Source organism: Engystomops pustulosus, chromosome 3 (genome assembly GCF_040894005.1).
Source record: "Engystomops pustulosus chromosome 3, aEngPut4.maternal, whole genome shotgun sequence".
Classification (NCBI taxonomy): domain Eukaryota; kingdom Metazoa; phylum Chordata; class Amphibia; order Anura; family Leptodactylidae; genus Engystomops; species Engystomops pustulosus.
The window spans coordinates 34293397-34319629 of record NC_092413.1 but is presented as its reverse complement, the minus strand read 5'-3'; the positions used below and the strand labels follow the sequence as shown (position 1 = coordinate 34319629).

The 26233-nt window shown below is 39.8% G+C and overlaps 1 protein-coding gene across 3 annotated transcripts in view; it reads left to right on the top strand.

Moving 5' to 3' along the window:
- The window catches only part of MACROD2 (mono-ADP ribosylhydrolase 2), a 1393268-nt gene that overhangs the window by 21283 nt on the left and 1345752 nt on the right, over positions 1-26233 (top strand). For all 3 annotated transcript variants that reach the window (XM_072140441.1, XM_072140440.1, XM_072140439.1), the window contains exon 3: positions 20939-21031. In XM_072140441.1, the coding sequence (XP_071996542.1) occupies positions 20939-21031 (93 nt within the window). The remainder of the gene's footprint in view (positions 1-20938; positions 21032-26233) is intronic.

Sequence of the window (26233 nt, the reverse complement as noted above, 5' to 3'; positions counted from 1 at the left end):
CTATGAACTGGCGAAGCGGCATCGTCATCCACGTGAAATGTTTTATTGTATATTTTTATATTCACGGCTCATAAATGCATGGCAGTATAGTGCAAATTTATTGCTTTTCTGTTACAGCCTACCTCGTCCTGTACGGCTGCCATGACAAGCGATGGGTTCCCTCTGACGTCACTGAGGGTTGCCCATATTTTTAGATGCCATAGATGGGTTTGACCTCTGCAGCTAAAAGGTTATCTGCTGCAATTGTCCGAACCAATCCTGACACTTGCTCACAGTTGTCTGCTATACGATATAGCAGACACCTGTCTTTGTAGGGAGAGTTTTCCGTCCATAAACGCTCTCCATAAAGGATCAACATTAACCACCCTGTTTTATATACGTCGCTCGGTCATCAACAGACTACATTTATATGGTCTACAGTAAAATTTTAGACTGAGGAAGACACGGTGCTCATCCAATTGCTGCTGTATGTCCCAACAGCATATTGTGGGGATACTGGATATTCCACCCCAACTATTCTGATTTTGATAACCAATCATGTGGATGGTTGTCCTGGATTAGACAGTTCCAAGATGCAGTAACGTTATCATCCAGCGGCAGCCACTGATAAGTGTGCTCCATTTTTTAGACCATAGAGTCTACGTCTACATTGTGTAAGTCTTAGACAGAATAACTAAATCTGCCACAATCTCTTCTTTCCCGTCCTCTGTTTTTCTCCATTAGTCAATAGTTTGAAAAGTGTTTATTTGTTTGTATTAAGATTTATGTAACAAATTACATAGAATTGTCCAATTAATTAATGTTTTAGCTGAAGGACCAAACAGAATCTATTTTCTTCTGGCACCGTGGTCACGACAGAAAGTTAATTTCAGAATTGCAGACTCTATTCAGCCCTCCTCTTGCATGTTAATTTGTGGCTACAGAAGTCTTTGAAAACTAAGTAAAACCACTACCGACCAGAGTATGGAAGATTTTGTCTGTACAGTAGTCAGTCAGTAAGTGTTTGTCCGTCCATATAATTTTTTGTCTCTTATACAAGATTTTATTTTTTTCTTGTGATAATGATAATTTCTTGTGATATTTTGTGAAAGCAGAGACTTTCCCTTTTTTATTAAAAATTGCATTAAAGAGTTTATAGACATAGATACCGTCATGCAATTTTGATTAAAATGTGAAATTTTACCTGAAATTTACTTTAATGGAAAAAATGTGCCCCAAACCTTTAGCTTCACATCTCCTAAATATAATAGATGAACGTTTCACGGATACCTCATTCATATATGCTCACATGAATAAATCATTGTAATATCACTAGATCTGAAATAACAAAAAAAATAAAAATTCTGAAAAGCAGATTTTAAGGCGGTCACAACCTTCAAAATAGAGCAATAAAACAGTAGAAAATAAAGGAACCCCCAAAACCAGATATTTTTTTTGAAAGCAGACAACCTGGCGCTTGCATTTTGTCTTCAATAACGGCTGACAGCCCATACCACCATAATGCAACTTTGTGAAAACACAAATTGTGAAAAAAAAATGCATTGAAATGCAATGTAAACATACATTTTTACATAAAACTGACTTCAACGCAGAGGTTTGCACACAAAAATGGATTTAAAAGTAACACACAGTGAGCTGATTTATATGTACCGCAATACACAACTTCAACAAAACTTTACAATTGAAAAATAAACCATGCAATATTTGGTTGCAACCCATAAATGTGTTCAAAATATATAACAAACAAAGTTATATAATGAGGCATATTTACCAAGAACAGTGCAAATTGCAGTATATGCAGTTTGCCTGTGTATAGTGCAGAGTGTGCCAGATACAGATCTTAGTGCAGAAATTTGTGGCCACGCCACAAAAGGGTAACGTGCATCACATGTGAAGCAGGCGCTTCCAAAATACCTGTGCAAGCAGTTTGCACCTCAAAGAACATACAAAGCCCGACCAAACTGGAGCTTAGTAAAAGTGCTCCAATGGGTCACTTTTATAGAAGTTCATATATGTAAAGGGAGTCTCATTATTTTGGCTGATATATTGCAAAATGCCTCACTATAGGTAGTCTTATGTGAAGGTAATTTATGCACCTTCCAAACTTCACAATATTCTGAAGCCATTCCTCATTCTAGAGTGTAGTGCTCTGATGTTTCTTTATTAAAGTTTAATGGAGAAAGCGGTGGAACCTCAGGAGGTTAATAATAAATTAAAACCACAATAGGATCCATAAGTCATGGGTTATTTGGATTTTTCTGTGTTTGTTTCCTTATAGAAGCCCCAACTGTGGAGTAGAGAATTCTTTTGGTTAAAGTGTTCGGTCTCTCTATATGGATACACTGTGGTTAATGGGACTGCAACTGCAACATCCCCCACCGGGGCCTAGCCTTTTCTTGGGGCCTGGAGACAGTTGGGCCCAGAATACCAGAGTGGCTGGCGGTTGCGGCCTAGACCACGGTGCTTGGTATGGGGACCAGAAGGCTGTCCTACAGCAGGTGGTGTGTGCTAGAAATATCGAGGGAGAGGCTGATTTACTGGTTCTCCCTGGGCAATCCCTGAGTGTCTGTAAGATAGGTCTGCTGCTCTGTGGAAAGGCCATGAGGTCTGGACCATGTGCTCCCACTGCACTGGGCTTTTATACCCCCCCCCCCCCGGTCAGGTGGTAGCACCTCTTCAATCACACTCCAGTTTACAAGATTGGTTTATTACTTACACATAGTTAACTGTTGCATTTCCAGGCAATATCTTCAGGCTTTCGCAACACCTACCTAGCCCTTAGCGTCTGCAGAGGTGTTGCGCAACGTTTTGCTGGACATCAATCTATGCCCAGTAAAAGAACCATTCATTATTGGAATGCTTTACCCTTTTTTGGCAAGAACCCCTGTTTCCTTATAAATTAGAAAATGTTCTAGTTGATTCTGCCTTTGTTTTACTTTATCAAAGTCAAGTCGGTCACAATTGACTTAAAGTTTAATTACAAAAGAAAATCTTTCCTTTTGCAAAAGAATGTATAAAGAAGCTGTTGCTGAGCAACTGGGGTTATGGGTATTTGTTTTAGAAGAAAACATGCCGAGAAATACACTAGATTGAAAACCTCATTGTTTGTACATTATGGGATACACATACACAAAAAAAAAAATGGTTGGGCCTTTGCTTTAAGAGGATTAGTTTTGCTCAATTTCTAAGAATTTGAAGGGTTACTTTTATGAATTTCTGCATATAAAGTAATGTGCTAAGTTTTGCAGGGTAAACGAGGACAATTCAGCAAGGAGCAAAGATGTACCGACTCAAACTTAAAAATATTTTGAATTTATAAGTTTTATGTTATTAATTTTGTATAAATTTATTAAGTGCGTAGCTTTCCCATTTTTAGTCTTGCAGAAACTTGGGAATTTTCTAAAATATTGATCATATTAAAATGTTAAAGGGAACCTGTCCCTTTTTTGGCTCCCCCAAGTCCCCATAGAGAATAGTGTAGACATTGCCAAAGAGTTTTTTTTTTTATAGTAAAAAATGGCTTTTTCAGAAATAAAGATAAGCTAAATGGAAGTTTACCTTTTTTGTATGCAGGGTTGTGTCCCTAGTCCCATAGGAGTGACCAGTGTAGCAGACATGTATGAGATCTTGAGTGGGGAAGCGATGGGGGAAGGAGTTTTTGCAGACATAGGATTTTTCAAAATTTGAAATTTATACAAGACAGAGCTGTTTCCTAAGGTTGGGACTGCTCCTCACCCCACTCCCAGGGGACTAGGGGAAACTGCTCTGCATGCAGAAAGGTAAACTTTCATCTAACTTTACCATTTAAAAAAAAAAAATAATTTTTAAAGCCAGTTTTACTATAAAAACTCTTTTGGCAATGTGTACACAATTCTGGCAAACCTTTTGGGGGACTGAGTGCCGAAACTACAAGCAAAAGCCACAAATTTTCACAAAGTGCCAAATGCCAATTTAAAGTAACAGGTTTCAAACATATTGGCATCCTGAAGACACCAATACAGTAGTAAGAATAAGAAATTCTGATTATTATTGTAGTTTCCCTTGTAAGGTCCCTTAACAGGATTAATCGCAGGTCTGGAGAAGAGTCTACAATGATAATACAGCTATGTTAGCACCTCCTTGCTCATCCTGCACTTTTAGTCACTTTAAAATAGCGCTGAATGTGGCATGTACTGGGCTGCCTGTGACTGCAGGAGAAGGTATTGAGTCCTAAATGGGGACCTGAGTGATGGCCTGGGTGCTCACAGAGGGCTCCAAGTGCCACAGATTCGCCACCGCTGCTCTATAGGGACATGGGAGAGGCAGAAAGAGGGCTTCTGATGACAGGTTCTCTCTAAATCAGGGACAGAAAATTGGGTATTCACTTTGTCATCTTCTATTGCACAGATTAAGTTTCTTCATTCTGCCACTCCAGTTATGTTTTAATCTATACTACACATACTTACTAGTGATTTTGTTAAAATATCTTGTTTATTATATATTTCCCATTATGAAGTTGTTAGTAAGGTACATTTTTCACTTTTTTGTTTTTTAAAAACGGCACTAGAAGCTTCTTATTAAAGTAAGCAGCTCCTAGTGCTACAACAGATGTAGCAGTGTTACAATGATGGTGTTATCGGAAACCTCGGATAATGCTAACTAACACTGCAGCCGCTGTACGATAGAAACGCCGTACAGTGCTTACGTGCTAAGGGTATTATTTTAATGCAAAAAAAAGTGCATGTGTATATTATGTGTGCATGTACTTGTAGAGTGTTAAGATGAAAGTATTCTCCATTCATATTCATAACTATCTTGCATTAATATTCCAGCAGCGATCTCCTTGTACTGCGAGCAGTGAGCTGGCCACCTTTCAAAATGCAATTTAGTTGTTATAAATAAATGATGTCATTTAAAAGTAGAGAAACAATTGAAGTGAAATTAGAAGATATTTAATATTTTTTTTTTTTTTTTTGCCCACGTTGCTGTGAAAGCTTTTATTACGTTCTCAATAATAAATGCTGTCAAACATTTTAATTTTGTTGTGCAAGATGAAGTATAATTAAAAGTTACCCTACGGTTAATTTGTCTGTTATTCAAGGCATGAAAATAAATATTTCCTTTTTTTTTTTTTTTTTTTTTATATATTTTTAGAATTTGGGTAGTCATGGACAGGAAGTTCAGGCTTGGATGAGCTTGGTCAGATGTGAACTTGAAAATTTAGTTGGGTCTTGGATCCAAACCCAAATTCTTCCCCCTCCCTGGTAACGCCGCAAGCAGGACTGGCTCTGGCAGTGGTATTTAAAGAGAGCACTCAAAATTGGTGGGGGGAGAAGGTTCGAGCCAAACTGAACCTCTGACTGAATTCCCTCTAAAGTAGACATGAAAGGTTTGCGATCTGGACCTCTGTATCACTTATCCTCTGTGGAACTTGTATCCCTTACTAACGAGGAGACAAATGCACATTCCGTTTTCTAAATTGGTAATATACAAGCTTTAATTATATTTTATATTTAAATCTGTGTTTTTAGAAATGCACCTATGACCAACCAAAACCATAACTATATTTAAGGAATCTACCATCACATATACAACCAACGTAATGCTCGTTCCTTTAGGGGTTAACTCGAACCGTTTTTTTTTTTTTTTTTTTTGTATTCTGGAATCTCCTTTTTACTGCAAAAACAGCTTTATAAAAATATGATAATCCGCCCGCTAAAAAATTATGCACGCCCCCTTCGTAAAAATTTATTGTGCTTTACATTGGTGAACGTCTACTACAAGAAAATCTGGTTGTATATCTCTTTAAACTTCTTCAGACTTGTCCCCTAAAGATATCAGATGGAGTGCTGAGCCACTACCAACCGGAAACATTTTTATTTATTTGCTTAAAAAAAATTACTTGCACATCCCATATAATATTACTAGTGTTCACACCTGATAAATTAAGGTCTAGCAACTCACTTTTGAGCTCGCTCAGTTTTGGCTTGTGATTTCAAGTGGCTAGTGAACTTAAGTGAGTTGAAAAAAGCGGAGTTTGAAAAAGTCCACAGAACTGTAAGTAACCTACATATTTCTTGATTTATATACTTATCACTGTTTTGTTACTAGGATATGGCTAGCAAGATTGGTGGTATGCTCCAGTGCACACTCTGCCGCATGTATACACTGCTGGAGCAAAAGTTCGAGGGTGAATACCGCTGTGACAGATGTGCCCATATTTTTCTACTAGAAGCTCGTGTTAGAGATCTGGAGGAAGATATTGCACGGCTGCGAGCAATTGACAATCTTGAGAGGAGTATGCTGCTCACTGAGCAAGCAATAAGCGGGGTAGAAGTGGAGGGTGGAGAGGAAAGCCAGCAGGGCCAGGTGGGTAGCTGGGTTACTGTAACTAGAGGGGGTAGGAAGGGGTCAAAGAAAAGGAAGGCCAACTCTGACTCTGAACATCCATGCAAAATTGTGCAATTATGTAAGGACGTCAGTGTCAGAAATGGCAGCCCTAGCGGATCCTGCTCTCCCTTACAGCCGGGGGAGCAGACCAGCTAGTAGTAGGGTGGATGGGAGTGCAGGTAAGCCAAGGCAGCTAGTGGTTGTAGGGGACTCTATAATAAGGAAGACGGATAGAATAATTTGTCGCCAAGACCGCCTCAACCAAATGGTTTGCTGTCTCCCTGGTGCCAGGGTTCGGCATGTGGTGGAAAGGGTGGATAAATTACTGGGAGGGGCTGGGGATGACCCAGCTGTCGTGGTCCATGTTGGTACCAATGACAGAATACATGGTAGGTGGAGGAGCCTGAAGAATAATTTTAAAGAACTAGGTTCAAAGCTTAAGGAAAGGACCTCCAAGGTAGTATTCTCCGGAATCCTACCTGTGCCATGCGCTACACAGAGCAGACAGCGGGAGCTCAGGGAGTTAAATGCATGGCTCAGATCCTGGTGTAGAGCAGAGGGATTTGGGTTCCTAGAGCACTGGGCTGACTTTTCATTGGGGTACAAGCTGTTTTCCGCAGATAACTTGCACCTAAATGGAAGGGGGGCTGCTGTGCTGGGGGAGAAGATCCTAGCAGGGGTGGCGGAGTATTTAAACTAGGATCGGGGGAGGAGGAAAAGGAAGACACTGAAGGGGTAGACAGGTCAGAGAGGGGGCAGGTTATGTTGGTGGGTGGTGAGGTGGGCGGTGTATGGGGGCCTAAGGCAGTGGATAAGGAGATCCACAAGTTACAGAACAGTGGTGAGGATATATGTGCCAGTAAAATTACTTTAAATCAGATAAATAACTGTGGTAAATTAAATTGTATGTTCACAAATGCCAGAAGTATCACAGGCAAAATGGGCGAGCTTGAGGCTCTGATATTAGAGGAACAGTTAGATGTTGTTGGTGTAGCAGAGACATGGCTTGATGCATCGCATTATTGGGGTGTTAATATTCTAGGTTTTACACTCTTTCGGAAAGACAGGGCAAATAGGAGGGGAGGTGGTGTATGTCTGTATGTCAGAAGAGACTTAAAAGCGATTGTGAATGAGTCAGTGGTCTCAGAAGAGTGTGAGGAGGCTGAAACTTTGTGGGTGGAAATTCAAACCCAAGAGAGCTTTGAGAAAATAATTTTTGGTGTAATTTATAGACCCCCTAACAGAGGGTCACCTATATAAACAGATGGAGCGGGCTGCACAGGAGGGGACCGTAGTGATAATGGGAGACTTTAACTTTCCAAATATAAATTGGGGTCAGGGCTCGTCTTCATCTGTGAAGGGGAGACATTTTATGAACTTTCTGCAGGATAATTTTATGGTGCAGCTTGTAGAAGATCCCACAAGAGGTGACGCATTGTTGGACCTTGTGATTTCTAACAATGCGGAGAATGTCCAAAATGTCAGTATCAGTATCCGGGAACCCCTTGAGAACAGCGATCATAATATAATTATTTTCCTCTTAAACTTTAAAAAGCAGAAACAGGTGGGAAAATCGAAAACTTTGAATTTTAAGAGGGCTAATTTCCAAAAATTCAGGGCTGCAATACAGGATATAGACTGGGATCAGATACTGTCACATGGTGATACTAATGTTAAATGGGAGAAATTCAAATATATCCTGGGTTTTTATACTTCTAAATTTATTCCAATAGGTAACAAGTATAGACGGGCTAGATTACACCCCGCGTGGCTTACAGCTACAGTTAAAAGGGCAATTAATGAGAAAAAGAGGGCATTTAAAAAATATAAATCTGACGGGTCACCTGAGGCTTTCAATACTTACAAAAAACTTGCCAAAATCTGTAAAAAGGAAATCAAATCAGCCAAAATAGAAAATGAAAGACAGGTGGCTAAAGATAGCAAAACAAATCCCAAGAAATTTTTTAGGTATATCAATGCAAAAAAAAATGGGTCACAACAGGTTGGACCCCTTTATTCTGAAAATGGGGCATTGGTGATTGGAGACCAAGAGAAGGCGGAGATACTTAATAGGTTTTTTAGCTCCGTTTATACAATAGAAGAGAGAACTTCTGACTTGGGTGGTGCTAGTGCGGGTCATGCACCCTGTAATATAGTAGATTGGCTGAATGTAGGCATTATCCAATCTAAGCTCAATAAAATCAATGTGTACAAAGCTCCTGGACCAGATGGGTTACACCCCAGAGTTCTTAAAGAACTCAGTTCTGTTATTGCTGCACCACTGTCTAAAATCTTCAGGGATTCCGTAATGTCTGGTGTGGTGCCAAGTGACTGGCGCAAGGCAAATGTGGTGCCAATATATAAAAAGGGCTCTAGAACTTCGCCAGGCAATTACAGGCCTGTAAGCTTAACTTCCATTGTGGGGAAAGTATTGGAAGGGTTAGTAAAAGACTATATACTGGAGTATGTGACATCAAATAGAATAATAAGTGATAACCAGCATGGGTTTACTAAGAATAGAAGTTGTCAAACTAACCTTGTCTGCTTCTATGAAGAGGTGAGCAGGTGCCTGGATGGAGGAGCAGCTGTGGATATTGTGTTCTTGGACTTTGCAAAGGCATTTGACACTGTCCCTCATAGACGCCTGATGGGTAAAATTAGGGCTATTGGTTTGGCAGAAATCATTTGCAATTGGATTGAAAACTGGCTGAAGGATCGTATCCATAGAGTTGTGGTCAATGATTCCTACTCGGAATGGTCACCAGTTATGAGTGGTGTACCCCAGGGTTCTGTGCTTGGCCCACTACTATTTAATATATTTATTAATGATATAGAGGTAGGAATTAATAGCACTGTGTCTATTTTTGCAGATGACACCAAACTGTGTAGTGTAATACAGTCTATGGAGGATGTTCATAGGCTGCAGGGTGACTTGGACAAACTGAATGTTTGGTCATCCACTTGGCAAATGAGGTTTAATGTGGATAAATGTAAGGTTATGCACCTGGGGGCTAATAATCCAAAGGCAAAATATGTCCTTGGGGGAGTAAATCTGGGAGAGTCCCTTGTTGGGAAGGACCTGGGGGTACTAGTAGATCATAAATTGAATAACAGCATGCAATGTCAATCAGCTGCCTCTAAAGCTAGTAGGATCATGTCATGTATCAAAAGTGGAATTGACTCTCGTGATAGGGATGTAATATTACCACTGTACAAGGCACTGGTTCGGCCACACCTGGAATATGCTGTCCAGTTCTGGGCACCGGTCCATAAAAAGGATGCCCTGGAGCTGGAGAGGGTTCAACGTAGAGCCACAAAACTGATAAGGGGTATGGAGGGTCTTAGTTATGAGGAAAGATTAAAACAGCTAGATTTATTTAGTCTGGAAAAGAGACGACTACGAGGGGACATGATTAATTTATATAAATATTTGAATGGTCCATACAAAAAATATGGTGGTAAGTTGTTCCAGATTTAAATCAAAAGACGAGGGGGCACTCTCTCCGTTTGGAGAAACCAAGGTTTAATCACCGGAGGCGACAGGGCTTTTTTTACTATGAGAACTGTCAATCTGTGGAATAGCCTGCCTCAGGCGCTGGTCACAGCAGGGACAGCGGAGAGATTCAAGAATGGTCTAGATGCCTTTTTACACCTATATAACATTGATTGTTATGCTATATAGGATTGTTTCCCCTAAATCCGTTCCTCATCCAATCCCTACCCTTCCTCGGTTGAACTTGATGGACAAGTGTCTTTTTTCAACCGTATAAACTATGACTATTATGACCGTGTGCCCTTGCATCCATTTCCTGCCACATTTGGCACTACACATGGCAGTCGGCATCAAGACCCCTTTGAAAGAAGTTGGAGGACATAACTTGTTTTTCACTTTTTAAATTATGTAAGGGCTTATGTTACTTTTGTATGCATTCTTTCAGGCTCTGGCCTTAGCATTTATTTCACAGGGTGGTTCTTATTCAGAAAATCGAAAGGACTGAGGAGTAATGGCTTTAGCGCCCACTGGAATACAAGAGGCGGTAATATAAGTTTCTGGAATGCTCCTGCTGTTGTGCATTAGAATAACTTTCTGAATCGCCAATCACCGCGTAGCAGAACAGTAGCAAGTAGCAGATTTTTCTATTAAGACCTCGTTTGGTGCTAAAGAATTGGTGGCAAGCAGAATGGCAGAATACATAAAGCATGACGCGTTTCAGCTCCTCAAGTCGTGAACACAATGTTCCTTTGCTGCCAAAGGGGCTCGCAACACGTTGATTAAACTGCCCTTACTACTTTACCACAAAATTGAAATAGACATGTACTACCTCACAGTGTAATAATGAAAAATCTCTTTCCGCCGTTCAGCTCCCAAAAACCTGCTGTTTTTGATGAGATATTAAGTTTTCCTGTTTTTCTTGACATGCTGTGGTAGACTTTCATGCTGCTATGGTTTTGTTTATGTCTGACCGGCCAAACCCCCTGCCTAGACCCATCACATTAATAAGTAAATACTAGTCCAAGCTTCTGTAGCGCTTACACTGTAGAATATATAGCAGATATTGCATTTAAAGCCACGAGAACTTTCATAGGTGGTATAAACAATCTGTCATACAATATGCACAGCACAAACCCAAGTAATCTGACAAATGGACGTTTACTGTTACAATGTATGAGGAAACATAGCAGTCTAATAGTCATAGCTGCGGAATGGATTTATGTTCTCAAACAAATAAGATCATATCGTGGCTTCTAAAGCAAAAACATTGGGGCAGATTTACTAATGTGTTGTCAAGTGACTTAAAATGTGTCACGTTTTGCTTTTTGGCACTTGAGGTCTCAAGTTTTACACTTTTTTTTTTTTTTTTTTTTTAATTTATTTTTTATTTGTACAAGAAACATAGACAAAAGATTTCATCACACTACACTTTTTTTTTTCATGAGAATGAGTAATCTGCTGCACTTTGTTTAATTGGTTCAGATGTTTAATTGGGGCATTGGTTTCCACCAATGTTCTCCGTATGGTGAGACTACCTTAAGCCACAACTTTATTGGGACAATGGGGCACATTTACTTACCCGGTCCTGAAGCGATCCCTGATGCGGACGGTCCGACGAAGATGAAGTCTGGCGCGATTCACTAACATTGTGCACCCGATATCCTGCATGTGTCGCTTCCTCGCTGAGGTCCGTAGGAGTTTACCTTCTTCTTTCCAGTGCTTGTAAGTGCATGTCTTGTGACACAATTTGAATTGTAAATCCTGTGCTTAGTCCAAATCCATCGGGTTTCCCAATGGCCACGCCCCCAATTTGCATTGCATGAAAATCTGATTGCGTGCAGCAAAATCCTCTGTTTAAAACCCGACAAAAATGCGATAGGTGGACCCTTAGTAAATGAGCCCCATTTGAGTTTCAGATTTTATTTTTTCAAAAGTTCAGGGAGCTGTGAATCTAAAAGTTGCACCTCTACACTACTGTTCATGGAGTCTTACCACTCCGGTGGGGGAAAAAATGTAAATGAAGCCTCAGCTCATAATTAACAATTGTCACAACCTTGATGGGAGAGAGGAGCACTTCTTATCCATAATTAGTGCAGTGCAGCAACGTTGCGGTGGTTTGTAGAGTGATGTCCTTGATCTTGAAGTACCACAGTTAAACCTGAATGGCAAAGCTACTCGGTGACCTCCTGAGTTGCTCGGAGAGCCAAGAGGCCTCCATAGCTGACTTGGGACAATCTCTATAACACCATAGGTTCCTAATAAATTGTAAGTAAATATCCCTCTTAACTCCAGCAAATATTGAGTTTTTAAATTCCCTTTGGGATAAATCATCCCCTGTGTGCTACAGTTCATCACATTGGAGTGAGCAGAAGACTTGTAAAACATCAGGAAATCCTCCTGCATCACATTGGAGCAGACAGTACTGTGACTACAGATAGTCCCCGGGTTATGTACAAGATACGTTCCATAGGTTTGTACTTAAGTTGAATTTGTATGTAAGTCGGAACTGTATATTTTATAATACTAGACAATTTTTTTTTTATTTTTTTTTTTGCCCCAGTGACAATTGGAGTTTCAGAGTTTTTTGCTATAATGGGACCAAGGATTATCAATAAAGCTTTATAACAGACACCTTACAGCTGATTATTGCAGTCTGGGACTTAAGTAAAGCTTCCAGAGAGATTCATCAGAGGTCACAGGGGGCAGAGGAGTCCATCTTTAACTAGGGGTCATCTGTAAGTTGGGTGTCCTTTAAGTAGCGGACCCCCTGTACTAAAAAATAGACTGCTACCAGTGAGTTGTTACATTTATAGATCCAGGAGCAGGAGCTGTCAGTTGGGGTAGCCTTGGAATAATATAACAAGTTGCTGAAAGAAACTATCTTTTTTGGATGGTTTTCAGCAGAATAACTGCATTAATGACTACATTTAAGGGGCCGTATCCTATCACAGTTTAAAGGAGTTGTTTTCTTCCGGCAAATAATTTTATATGGTCTGTGTTGGGAAAAGTTAAGCAATTTTCCAATATACTTTCTGTATCAATTCCTCACAGTTTTCTAGATCTCCGCTTGCTGTCCTTCTGTAGAAAGCTTTTAGTGAACATGGAAGCTTCCTATAGAAGGACAGCAAGCAGAGATCTTAAAAAAAAAAGTTAGGAATTGATACAGAAAGTTGGTAAATTGTATAACTTTTCCTTAAACCATGTCAATTAATTGCTGAAAGTGGTCAACCCCTTATAACCAAAACTCCTCATTGAAACTCCTGTTATAGATTTTAGTAAGGCCTTTTGGTCACAGGCAAGTTTGCTCAGTTTTAATTTGCTCCGTGCTTGTGTCGGACTAATCAGACAGAACCCATAGCTGCTGAACTTATAGGCTGAGTCCAGTTAATCCTAACAAACTCTGTAGTGGGCAACCAGTCTAAACGCTATTGTGTCCCCCCCCATGTAATAGACCTCCATGGTTGTTTTGAGCCTTTAAGACATAATTCATGAAAACTTTGGGGGACACATTCAATAACAAGTCCAAAGACCTATGCATTTTTGGAAGTTGACTTGGTTATTCAGTTTTGCATGGAATAAAATATCAGTTTACATGGGCAGAAAAATACAGGAAAAGTTGGCAATGTGCACATCCTCCGGATCTCTTGTAAATCGTATACCATTCATGTCCGGCTGACCCTTTTAAAGGCTAGGTTCACACATTGTTTTTGCCTTACGTTGAAAGGACAAATTGGGCACATTCCCCAAGTGTCATTAAACTGTAGGGTACAGATCTTCACTAAAAACTCCTGCAGTGGGATATGTCACTCAGTACCTCCTCTTCCTCTCTGAATGGCTGCCGACGATATTTGGGGTATTTCCTGAGTGATGTCACAGTCCTTGAGCGGAAAGTGACTGATAGGCCCTGCCGGAGGCCGAGGGAGGTGCAACAAAGAATTTAACAGCCTTGGCTGATTGAGGATGCATGGGAGGATGCATTCTTCCATCATGTGTTTTGCACAGTTTACTCGGCATATTGTGCAGACGGAGGAATAAACTATCTTTCCTCCTGCCAGTACAAGCCTATGGGTACACTCGGTGTACAGGAAATAAAACGAGGTGTAAATCTAGCCTATTTGGGTCGATTGAGGTTCCCTTGTCGTTTTTTCAAGAAGTAAAACAAAATTAATACCTGGTATAAAGATGAAAAAACGGCAGCACTCCATATAGTGAAAACAAATGTGGTTTTTATTCCACCTCGTGCGATGTTTCGGCTGTTTCCCAGCCTTTGACAAAGGCTGGGAAACAGCCGAAACGTCGCACGAGGTGGAATAAAAACCACATTTGTTTTCACTATATGGAGTGCTGCCGTTTTTTCATCTTTATACTTTGTGGACTCTGCATGGTGAGAGTGCAGGATAGCACCCATAGATCAATTTTTTCAAAGTGACTGTGCTGCTATCCTCTTGAATAATACCTGGTATAGATATCTGAAATAACAGTAAAGCAATGATTGATGTTTGACTCCCAGGTTTGTCACTTTGTTAGGATGAGTAGTGCTGACAAAGTTGCAAAAGTTTTTGAACATTGAATTAAGTAGTGCACACTTTAATAACTGTGTAATAATAAATGGTTTTTGAGCTTCACGTTTTTCACATTATCTTAAACAAACTAAAAAGTCTACAAACTAAACCTTTCCATCTATCTTGCACACAATACATATTTGATGTAAATGTATATAGGAAAGAATACAGACACCTTTTGTTTGTTTTTTTCACAGTCTCCCTTAACTGGAACGTTTATCTTATTCTTGATTAGTCAGAATTAATTTGACTGATCTGGTTTGAGGGTGTTTTTTTTTTTTTTTTTTGTTCTTGGTTTTAGCGCCCTCTTGGGGACATCTGGGTTATAGCCAGTTATGTCAGATGTTATTTTACTTGTGAGAAATTGAGAGGGATAATATTTGGTTTGTTTGATTTTTAAAGGCTTTCATTGTGTGTTTTTTGTATTCTTTTGGATTTGATTTCTCTTTTGGAATATCTAGAAAGAAATTTTAGCATTGTAACGACTAGAGGTCAAAAAGCATTTTAGATGGGAAAGGATATGTAATATTTGTTTGGACGTTTATCTGCCAGATACAGAGACCGTCTGGGTCTATAGTGAAGGCAGGGAAAATAGAATTTGGTGTGGCCTTTGATATTTGTGACGGTTTTGTACATACCGTATATTTTGATGACCTCATTGTGCAGCCATCCTGGATGTACTTGTTGTTCATGCACGCTTACAAAGACCCCCAGCTATTAGTCACCTTTATGTTGTATGTCGGTGAAGCGATGTCTGTAATATAGATCCCCAGTTAATATTAAATGACTGCGGAACTTTTCATGCAGAAAGTAAATACGGGTAAGTCATGGATTTTGCTATGGATTTGCAAAGGTGTTTACCCCAAGAACTGCAAAGGCTGAAAATCAAACTTAAAATGACATTTGGGCAAATTACCGTATGTATGTATGTATGTATGTATGGGCATCAATTGGACTACAATAATAATCTAATCTTTTATATAATTTACAAATCATAGGAAACATGTACAAATAAAATGCTGAATTACGGAGTACAAACATTTTATATGTAACAAAAGGAGTAAGAGCCCCGTTTGCAAGAGCTTACAGTCCATGGGGACGAAGGTGGACACACAAGGTATAAGAGCTTGTATAATAGTCCAGCGATTCTTTATAAGGAAACCGCATATAATAATTTCATAAATAAAGCCATCCAAGGTCAATGGGGCTGTAAAGCCTAGAGTTTGGTATCTATCTGGTGTTTTCTGGATACCAGACTGCAAGAGGACACAGGATGTGTTGGTAAAGAGCATTGAAATTTCATGCAGTTAGCGAGTGTTATAGGCTTGCCTAAAGAGATTGATTTTAAGACCACGTTTGAAACGTTGGAAGTTGTGTATTAGTCTGAGGAGCATTCCAGAGAATTGGTGCAGTTTGAGGAGTCCTGGAGACGTGCGTGCAAGGTTTAAATTAAGGTAGAGATTAATCGAACATCACTGGAAGATCGAAGAGCACGGGTCAAGCGATGGACAGAGAGGAGAGTTAAGGAAATGCAGCATTGTGCAGAGCTTTGTGTAGAAGTATGATTATTTTAAACATTATTCAGATGGAGACTGGCAACCAGTGCAGTGACTGGCACAAACTAGAGGCATCCGTGTAGTCTTTGGTCTGAAAGATGAGCCTGGCTGCTACAATAAGAATAGATTGTAGAGGAGAGAGTTCAGTGAGTGAAAGACCAATTAGTAGGGAGTTACAGTAGCCTAGACGAGAGTGAATCAGCGCAACAATTAGCATTTTAGAGGTTTCAAATGTAAGAAATGGGCAGATTCTGGAGATGTTTCTCAGATACATGCGGAAAGAGCGAACAACAGAATGAATATGTGATGCAAAGAAGAGGTCAGAGTCCAGGACAACCCCAAGACAGCGGGCCTGCTGCCTCGGTGCTATAGTGATCCCACAGACAGACGTGGAGAGGACAGGGTTGGGTCAGTTAGTAGATGGTGGAAAGACAAGGAGTTCAGTCTTGGATTAAGTTTCAAGAAGAGAGAGGACATGATGTTAGAGACGACAGAGACAGTCACTGGTGTTCTGGAGTAAGGCAGGGGTGATGTTACGTGCAGAAGTATATAGCTGGGTATCATCAGCATAAAGAAGATTCTGGAAACCAAATCTTGTGATGGTTTGTCCGAGAAGGACGGTATAGAGGGAGAAGAGAAGAGGAGAAGACCTAGGATTGAGCCCTGAGGAATACAAGAAAATATAATACAATAATATTACAATAATAAAATATGATATACAATAAAAATAATTGGGGGAGGCCATGTATAATTTAATTGGGGGTGCACTGTGATTCTATAGTTGTGGTGCTATAGACCTGTAAAATCATTGGGGAGCCACTGTATAAAAATTTGGGGGCGCTATATACATTCAAATATGTTGGGGACACAATTTATGCAAATTTAATGAAAGTACTGTATAAATGAAAAATTAATTTGGGCACTGGATCAGCTTATGTACAGTGAGAGTTCCTGGTACGGTGTTTATGAATGGAGCTTGGTTTAGATGCTTTATCTACTGAGCTGTAATTCATTATATGTTATGAGGACACTGCACATATTTTCACTAAAGGGGGTCACCATATAATCTGCAATTAATGTGAGGACACACTATATACACCAACTCGGGCATTGTTCTGAATTTACTACTGAATATCAAGAAATAGGGTGTACTGACCATTATATGTAGGGACTCGAGGCACTGAATCTTTGGAACATGGTTTCAGACAAAATTAAGGTTGAAATGAAGTGATCCTAAACCCCGGCAACATGAAGACGTGCTATCAGGTTGCCTTTTAAGGCCGTTCTGCCCCCATTGACTTTTTGTAAAACAGATTTGTTCCAGTGTTCCACATTTGGATACATTTGCTGTAATATTTAGCATCGCAACAATTTATACTTTTCTGATCCAGGATCAGGTTTTCTTTGCCCCATTTCCTATGGACAAGGGGCTTTTCACATAGTTCCATTAAAGTACAAAAACTTTGGGGGGAATTTGTAGAATGATGTGTCAATTTTTGTTTTGTAATTCATATAAATAATTTTCTATTTGTTTTTTTGTTTATATGTGGACATTTTTTATACTGATCTATAATTGTTTCTTTTTTAATGTAAATTCTCTAAATGAAAATTTCTTTAAATTTACATAGATACTATGTAAAACAGGATTACACAAGTAAGTACAGAGGACCCTGAATGCTGTCTGTCAGAACGAGACACTGATAGCCCCAGTGGAGGGAACCTGATCTTATTAGAAGCTTTCACTTCAGATACAGACATGAAATCCCCTGTGTTGGAGTCTCTTGTTTTGTCGCTTGGTGGCGCTATACTGCATAAAACTGCTGCATCTAAGATGTACTAAGTTATGATGAACTTTAGAAGTATATTGTGCAAGTTTATTTAAGCCGTATACATACATGGAGGTAAATAACTTTTATATACGGCACAGGACCTGAGAATTTTACTATTCAGCCGTTCTCTAAATATGAGAAGTTGTAGTATATCTGTCATACTGTCTCTTTAAGAGCATCTGCATGGAGAGCGTTCATCAATTCCTCGGCTGCTTGTTTCTGGGGATAATATACCCTTTTGCTCCTTCTTCATTGTTTCTGAGATTTACAGATTTGGTATGTGCTCCCTTCTTATACACTACGGGACGGTGCGAGCCTTTCAGCTTCTCTGTGCTGGAAACCATAGGATTCAATTCACATGTACCCCTCCGCTGTGATGGGATTACAGGCATAACCCCCAGACAATCCGCCAGCATCCCCCCAAACCCGGTCTATGTCCAGCGTCCTGGTCTCATCGAGTGGATTGGCAGGTTCATTCATAAGGCTAGATATACCTCTCGCATGATAAATCTCTGCTGGGTATTACATGGAAATCTAGCCACAGCTGCTGCCTCCAGATAGTGGCCGCTCCGGCCTCTCCTGCTTTGTCCCTCCGGTTTAAAGACCCAATGAATTTCTTTCTCTTTTTTTTTTTTTTTTTTTTTTGTGTGTGTGGTAGCTGAAATTGCCTGTCAGTCTTTTTCCCAGAGGGATGTTTTGTAAAGAAGATAAAGGCTTTAGGGTTAGCAGAGCTAAATGTAAGGAATATTGTATCACATTGCTCTGACAGTATTAAAGGCAAGGTCTCGCCAGGCGAAGCTTATCCTTCCTTTAGTATTCGTCATGTTTAATCCTATACGTTTGATGTACATTATACACGCAGACCACCTGCTAGATGAGTAAAGTGCTCTCGTTGTCATAGTATTTTTTTTTTTTTTTTTTTTTTTTTTTACTCTTTCAATTGATATGGTTTTTCCACAGTTATTCATATGATTTTTTAAAAAAATTTTTTACGTTAATACTTGATGAATTTTTTTTTTTTTTCTATTATATCGAGGGCAATTTAAAGATAAAAAGTATAAAAATAAATGGGAATAGAGCAATGTTTTTGGAATATTTTTTTAAAATAACGGTCATTATTATTAGTATTTGTGTGTTGTTTTTAAAATTTTCTTTTAATTTACTTTTAGCTCTTTTTCTTTTACATTACCCCCATACCTTTATGGTGGAAGTTTTACTGTTACATAAAGACTTAATGGAATATTTACCTCAGTTATATTTTACAGTCCCCTGAGGCCTACTGTAGAGCTGAGCTGCAGCTTTTTCGATTACCTTTGCACCCATTGATAACGGTATTGGGGGCCATGAAGTAGGGAGCTCTACTGCACCTTCCTACACTCCCCAAACGGCAATTGGAAAAGGTTGTTAACTCTCTCTAGTTGTCAGGAATGGTTCCAGTACTTTCATCTCCTGCTTCTCCATGGGCCATTTCGTCTTGTATGTCTGCAGTAGATTTTAAGGGCAGATGCACACAAACTTTTTTTGAACGGCTGGCACCCAGTTGCACTAAATGCAATATTTTTTTTTTTATGGTTCGCTGCAGACTGACATGATGTTAACAGACCATGTGATCAATGTTTTAGGAATAAGATGATGTCCTAGTCAGAACCACTTTTTCACTGATCACTTATACACTATAGTTTATGTGGATCCATGGAAAACGGTTGTCATACTGATGCAGATCTCACGTGAAAAATGGAACAAAACCTCATGGCCAAGATGCGGCATGTTCAAACTCAACCTTTGCCATCCGCTTTAAGCCCCACTTCCTGGTTTAACCTCCAGCTGAAGATGGGGTAAATCAGCAGGAGCATTTCTTTATTTGGAAGACACATGTACACTTGCGGTCCATTATATAGAGTTCCTACACCTCCCGTGTAAACTATTTTGGCTCCATAGAATGGAGACTTAAAGAAGAATATGACTATTGCATGTGTGCTTCGTGACTTTGGTTTATTGATCGGTGTATAGAAACTTGTAATGGCGGTCGTAGAGCTGTTTGTGTAGTGTACAATACGTGGCTCCTATAAAAGTCATATGGAAATGGGACGAAGAATACACTAAGAATGTTAAGGGTCAGGTAAACTGTCTCCCTTCCAGGACCTTAGGTTGGTATTCATAAAAACCATTGTAAGGTCCTGGAAGGGCAGTTGGTTATAGACTGTTAGAATACCATCTGAGGCCGTTTTATGGACAAGAAATGCGGCATGATATCCCTTAGAAACGAGCTGTCCTTGCTGTGGCCAGGCATGTGCTATTGAGCCCTGCCTGACCACCTGGACTAGGTGTTTATTACCACAGGACGGCTGAGGGACATGCAGTAACTGCTGGACATTTCACATGCAAAAACAATTTGTTTCTTTTTACAATCGCTCCAGCAGACCTGGTCATATCCAAGGACAACAATCTTGTTTCTAATGGACAACATGTCTACATTATGGGAGCATTTTCTTTAATGGAGCCTTTAAAAACAAGGGCATAAGAAGCCTAGAGAAGAGCAGATCCTGCCAAAGGGGACATATGCTTGCTTGGTTTACAATCCTTCAGCCTGGTGGTAGATATCCTTTTAAATTAAATGTCAATGTCCAGTCAAGAATACCCCTTTTAAGTCTTGATGTTCAATTTATAATTCCATATTTTGAGAGACCCGAGCACTTCCAGACTTCAACTCGAGGATCTATATGTGATCTACCATTGGGATGAGACTGCAAGTAAGGACTCAAATTTCCTTGATGGTTCGAAGTTCCTCCAAAAGCATGAAGTGATTGATGGTATTGACCATGTTGGTTCTGCATTAGGAAGTGATGGATTAGACCTTTTCTTAAATTTGGAAATGGGATGCAAGAACATGGACTAAACAACCAAGCCATGGTCAGGTTGCACTGTAAGCTGGCAAAGTTCATTGTAGAATTGGGAAACGGCCTTCCAAAATCCCAACCATCTATGTACAAAAGAGTCAGCATAGCCCAAACGCCATTAACCCCACAGACCACCCAGGTCTGTTTTTACCACTTATTCTTGTCTGCTATTCATGTGTAATTTCTGAAATAATGTTTTTTTTTTTTTTTTGTTTCTTTTTATTTTTTCTAGATGAAAAGCAAGAAATTAGTAGCGTGTGCGACAAAGTGTCACTTTATAAAGGAGACATCACCCAACTGGAAGTTGACGCCATTGTAAATGCTGGTAGGTCACAGTTGCAATATGTTTAGTGTATTTGCAATGTGCTGTATGTACCTTTTTTACTTTACGACAAGGAGTTTGGACATGCTCTGTATACCGTCTGCAGCTGTTATATTCATGACAACATATTCATACCGGTCTAAATCTGCATTTATACGATTTTCTCTTATTATGTGATTTATATGCTTTCGTTTTAATGGCCTTATTTTAGTCCACTTTTTTGTTGCTGTCCTTAAACTGCTTTGGAACATCGTCTTTCTACTTGTAAATGTCTACTTCCCCCTCTTTTAGTTTAATAACTCAATGGTTTTGCTCTGCTCTACAATCTGAAATGCATATATGAAATGTTCTGTTTTTATACACCACAATATCTCATCCCAAGGAACTAGTAGCCTAATGGATATCTCGCTTCAATTTCATAAATTGCCGGCACTTTGCAGACTTAAGAGATGATGGTACTATTGACTGCATTTTTGTAAAATGGAGCTTTAACTTATTGGAAATCTGCAGATATTGTGTAAAAAAACAAATATTATATCATGGTCTATTGTATAAGATTAGGTATAGGTGGCAGAAATTAACGTAATTATTGTGCTTTTGCATGGTTCTGAACTGGTACTGGTCCACAGTAATGCTGAATAGTCTCTTTATGTGAAGGACCACCAATCCTATTAAGAGGCAACAGCTCTTAATTGTGGTCAGCAGCAAAGCTGCTGTCAGTGGTGGGAGTGGTGTGAGTGCAAGCTGTCCAGTAAAGGAATGGTAGGTCTCATGTTTGCATCCAGGGGTGCACCATCCATAAGCAAGTTGAGCCTCTTACCTCAGGCAGCACCAACTGCAGTAAGATGGGGAGCAGTTTCGGGGGCACAGTCGCCTGCTATAAAGCGGGACCTGACACCTTAAAATAGTGAGACACTGCATGAAGCATTGTAGCCATTTACTAAATAAAATAACCTGATCTATTACTTTTGGATATGTGGGAGGGGGCGCCGTTCAATAGCTCGCCTCACCATAGAGTTTAGAATTAATCCCTGCTGGCATCTACAAAGAAGTGGGAAGCTGGACCTTTAATAGTTTCATGATTTTAAGGTTAGTTCAGGCTTATAGCTTCCCATCAGAATGATTATTATACCTTTTAAAACATTTTTTATCACAATGAAAATACTTAATAAAGATCAATCCAAGACATAACAAACACAAACTTTATTGAGTTGTGCGTATTATGTCTATGTTGACAATGGTGCCCCACCTAGATTCTATTTTTAAGCATGGCTCATTACCCCATATGGCAGCTTCTTTCGCTTTATGGCTGCCAACAGAAGACATGGCTTTGCAGCATGTAGTACTATGTACTGTGCCAAGTACTTTACCCTGATTATTAGACAAAAGCAAACATCCAAACGTACTGCCAAAAGCTCATTTAAGAGCCGTACATCATGAACTTAAAGGGGTACACCCGGAGCTAGGAAAAACTCTTATTAGACTTGTTAAAGGAAATTGAAACATGGTAATTTCTGTGCCAACAATCTTGCTCCCCAGTGCTGTGCTGTATAGAGAGAGATTATGGGAGTCTGATGCCTGCATAAACAAGTTGCTAACACAGAATGGTCCCCAATATCTCCATTTATTAACTAAAAGAAAACGCAAAATAAAATTGTATTTTGAGGACTAAGCCATTGATTTTTAAATCTGATGCAGCTGGTTTATCATGCTTGATTTTGATGGTAGATTTCCTCTAAAGGGAACCTGTCAGTTAAACTAACCCACACTAACTAAACATATCTTTGAAAACTGCCATTATACATCAGTACAACTATCCCAATGTTGATCCTCTCCATGCCTTTAAAGTTACACAGTCCATTTGAAACATTGACTCCCCATCTATGCATACTTATGCTCTTCTAGATCAGCCGCGCCTCTGGCTTCCTGATTGATAAGAAGCCAAGTCATACAGTGACTCTGCTACCTCATTCAGCACTCCCTGTGTATGACTCCATGAAGAGAAACTGACTCCCTCATTCCCCCCTCCATTAGGAATTTTCTTCAGTGAGTTACACACAGCCAACGTCTATCTCACTCATTCCTGTGTGAAGGGAAATGAGGTTACTGAGCGTTACGTTACTAGGACCTTTGCCAATCCAGAAGCTGGGGGAGCAGCTGAGCGGGAAAAACATGAATATACATAGATGGTGGATCAACTTTTTGACTATACTGACTATACTGTACTGCTGTGTAATAGCCGTTTTCAGGTGGCCTTTATGGGGGTTGTGTTGTGGTTGCATGAATTTGCTACCAGATAACGGCCCTCATAGACTTCAGTGGCTTCCAGTAACAGTTTGGTCAGCACATGGAGTCACAAAATGTAGGACAAAATGCTCGTCTGCCTATTGGATGGAGAGAACTCGCCCCTCCCTTCCGACCCTGTGCTCGCCCAAGATCTGGTCCTAGTGAGCTCCTGGCAGTCTCAATACACCCTTAGACCGCATTCACTAAACTGTAGAGGGGACATATATCCGTCCCTACGACACCGGGCATGGTACAGTGAGCACAAATGATGGACTGTGCACTGTCCTGATTCATGGAATAACCCCAGTGCCAACGACGGGACTCCTTGATTCTTGGAGAAATATGATGCATGGTTTCCCTTCTCTGCAAAACGGCAGTGCTGAAGTGTAATCCTGATTGCATACGATGCCTGGAGTCCCATCTTCTGCACTGTGATCTGTCCTTAAAACGGGTTGTCTGAAATAACACTTATTGGAATTGAGATGTGTTCTTGACTGGTTTTAGACGTAGCCTGTCAATAGGTTTTGGAGCCCCAAAAAGCAGTGATTCAGACTTTTAGACGTTATTTTCGGTTACAGCTTTCACTGTATGGAATACCTTACATGTTTATGGGTTTTTTATGCATTCTATAGAAATATTTTGAAATTTTCTATGTGCTCTGAGCTATGATAAGACATATTTCATGGAAATCACCTTCCAACACCAGTAAACAACAATACAATAGGTTCTGTTGATGGGACGCATGCATAGCCTGGTACACACTTATGAAAGATTTTGAAAGACTGACCGAGAAAAATAAAGCATTTTTGTAATATTACATCCAGGTTCTTAAGTAGTAATGAGTCACTTGCTAATGTCTGATCTTTTCTGACTACATTTGCTGATAGTTGTCTCTGTCACATCGTCGCTCCATCATAATTTTCTTTTCTTATTGTTGCATGAAAGGGTCAATTATCCTCTATGTTTGGATCTTTAGTTTATCACCTTTCTTTTTACATTTTTGAAATGTTCATGTCATTCATAATGTATTATTTCTGCTCTAATACCTCCTTTAAAAATGATTCCTTCTTGGAGTGTAGCGGAAATACTAGAACTTGGATAGCAGTGACGTATATATCATAAAATGTGAATTGTAGTTGGTATACAGGCTAAAGGCATGGGCGTCTTAAAGGAATTGAGTAGCGGGGAAGTCGTCTCCTGGGGTAGACTGGCACTTTTGCGAGACACAACAACGACGCAATCAATTTGGTGCAACCAGGCAGCATCCAGTTTTATTTTCAATTAAAAAAATATAGCCACAAAAAAATAAATCCTAGCCCGTCTGGCCACTAACTGTACATTAGGCTCCTCACTCCCAGAGACTGTGACTACTGCACAGCCTCCCAAATAACACTGAGCAGCACTTGCAGTTTATTCACAGGTACAGAGAGCCCTGGGTGTCAGCGCAGGTCTCCTTTAAATTATCCCAGTACACCTGTAGACAAGGTAATTAGGACAGCCAAAACTCGGACTGTCTGGATGGAGTGGGGACCACCCTTTCTTCCCCCACTCCAGCAACACCGGTCCATAGCAAGCTTTTCCCAAAACCTAAATGCAGATGAGTCTCAAAGAACTGACATACATCCTGGTTGCTTTCTAGAAATGTGTGGATGTGAGAAACCTTGGATAAAATATCCCCCATCCAGCACATCTCTTTTAAAAAGGCAACTATAAGACCCCAAGATTCTCCCATATTATACTTTACCAATTAACGTTCGTGGCAGCCGTCGGGAATCTAAAGTCATGTGATTCCTGGGCAGCAGCACTTCCTGTGACTTTCTGTGACTTCCCTGCTGGCTTCTGGTTGATGGAGTGGGCTTTACTGTCTGCACACCTCCTCCATCATAACCAATACCATATCGTGGTTGTAATGGCATCCCAAGGACATCTGCATGCCCTTCCAACCTCTGATATTGAAGTGGTTATGTCAAAAGAGGCATGCATATAGGAATGACCACAATACATGCAAGTCATCAATGCATTGGACATCACAAAAAAAATCCAAGTCATTCATCCTGAGGGATCTTGCTAATTGTAGGTGTAAACTTAGTCTATTTTTTTCAGAACTAAAGGACAAGAGGCACTGACTAAACGAAGTCTAGGCCCAAGAGTTCACAGCAATTTTCGATTCAAGGTCTGAATTATTATACCCCTCAACTTCAGGGGTCTGCACTAGTAACCAGCACACTAGGAGCACCAAAAACCACAGTAGAGCAAAAAATGCCATCCTCGTAACCAAGTACTTTATTTGTACAATACCTATTAGACCCCAGAGCACACTGCAAATAGAGTGCATCAGACAAAACAATGGTGATACATTTTCCAAAATGGACAATAAAAAGTTGAGACTCACCTAGACCAGGCCCAATCATAGTATGAAATCCTAGTAACTAGCCTTAGCTATAGGTACATGATGCATCTACTATAATACTACTCCTATGTACAAGAATATAACTACTATAATACTGCCCCCTATGTACAGGAATATAACTACTATAATACTGCCCCCTATGTACAGGAATATAACTACTATAATACTGCCCCCTATGTACAGGAATATAACTACTATAATACTGCCCCCTATGTACAAGAATATAACTGCTATAATACTGCTCCCTATGTACATGAATATAACTGCTATAATACTGCTCCCTATGTACAGGAATATAACTACTATAATACTGCCCCCTATGTACAGGAATATAACTGCTATAATACTGCCCCCTATGTACAAGAATATAACTACTATAATACTGCCCCCTATGTACAAGAATATAACTACTATAATACTGCCCCCTATGTACAAGAATATAACTACTATAATACTGCCCCCTATGTACAAGAATATAACTACTATAATACTGCCCCCTATGTACAAGA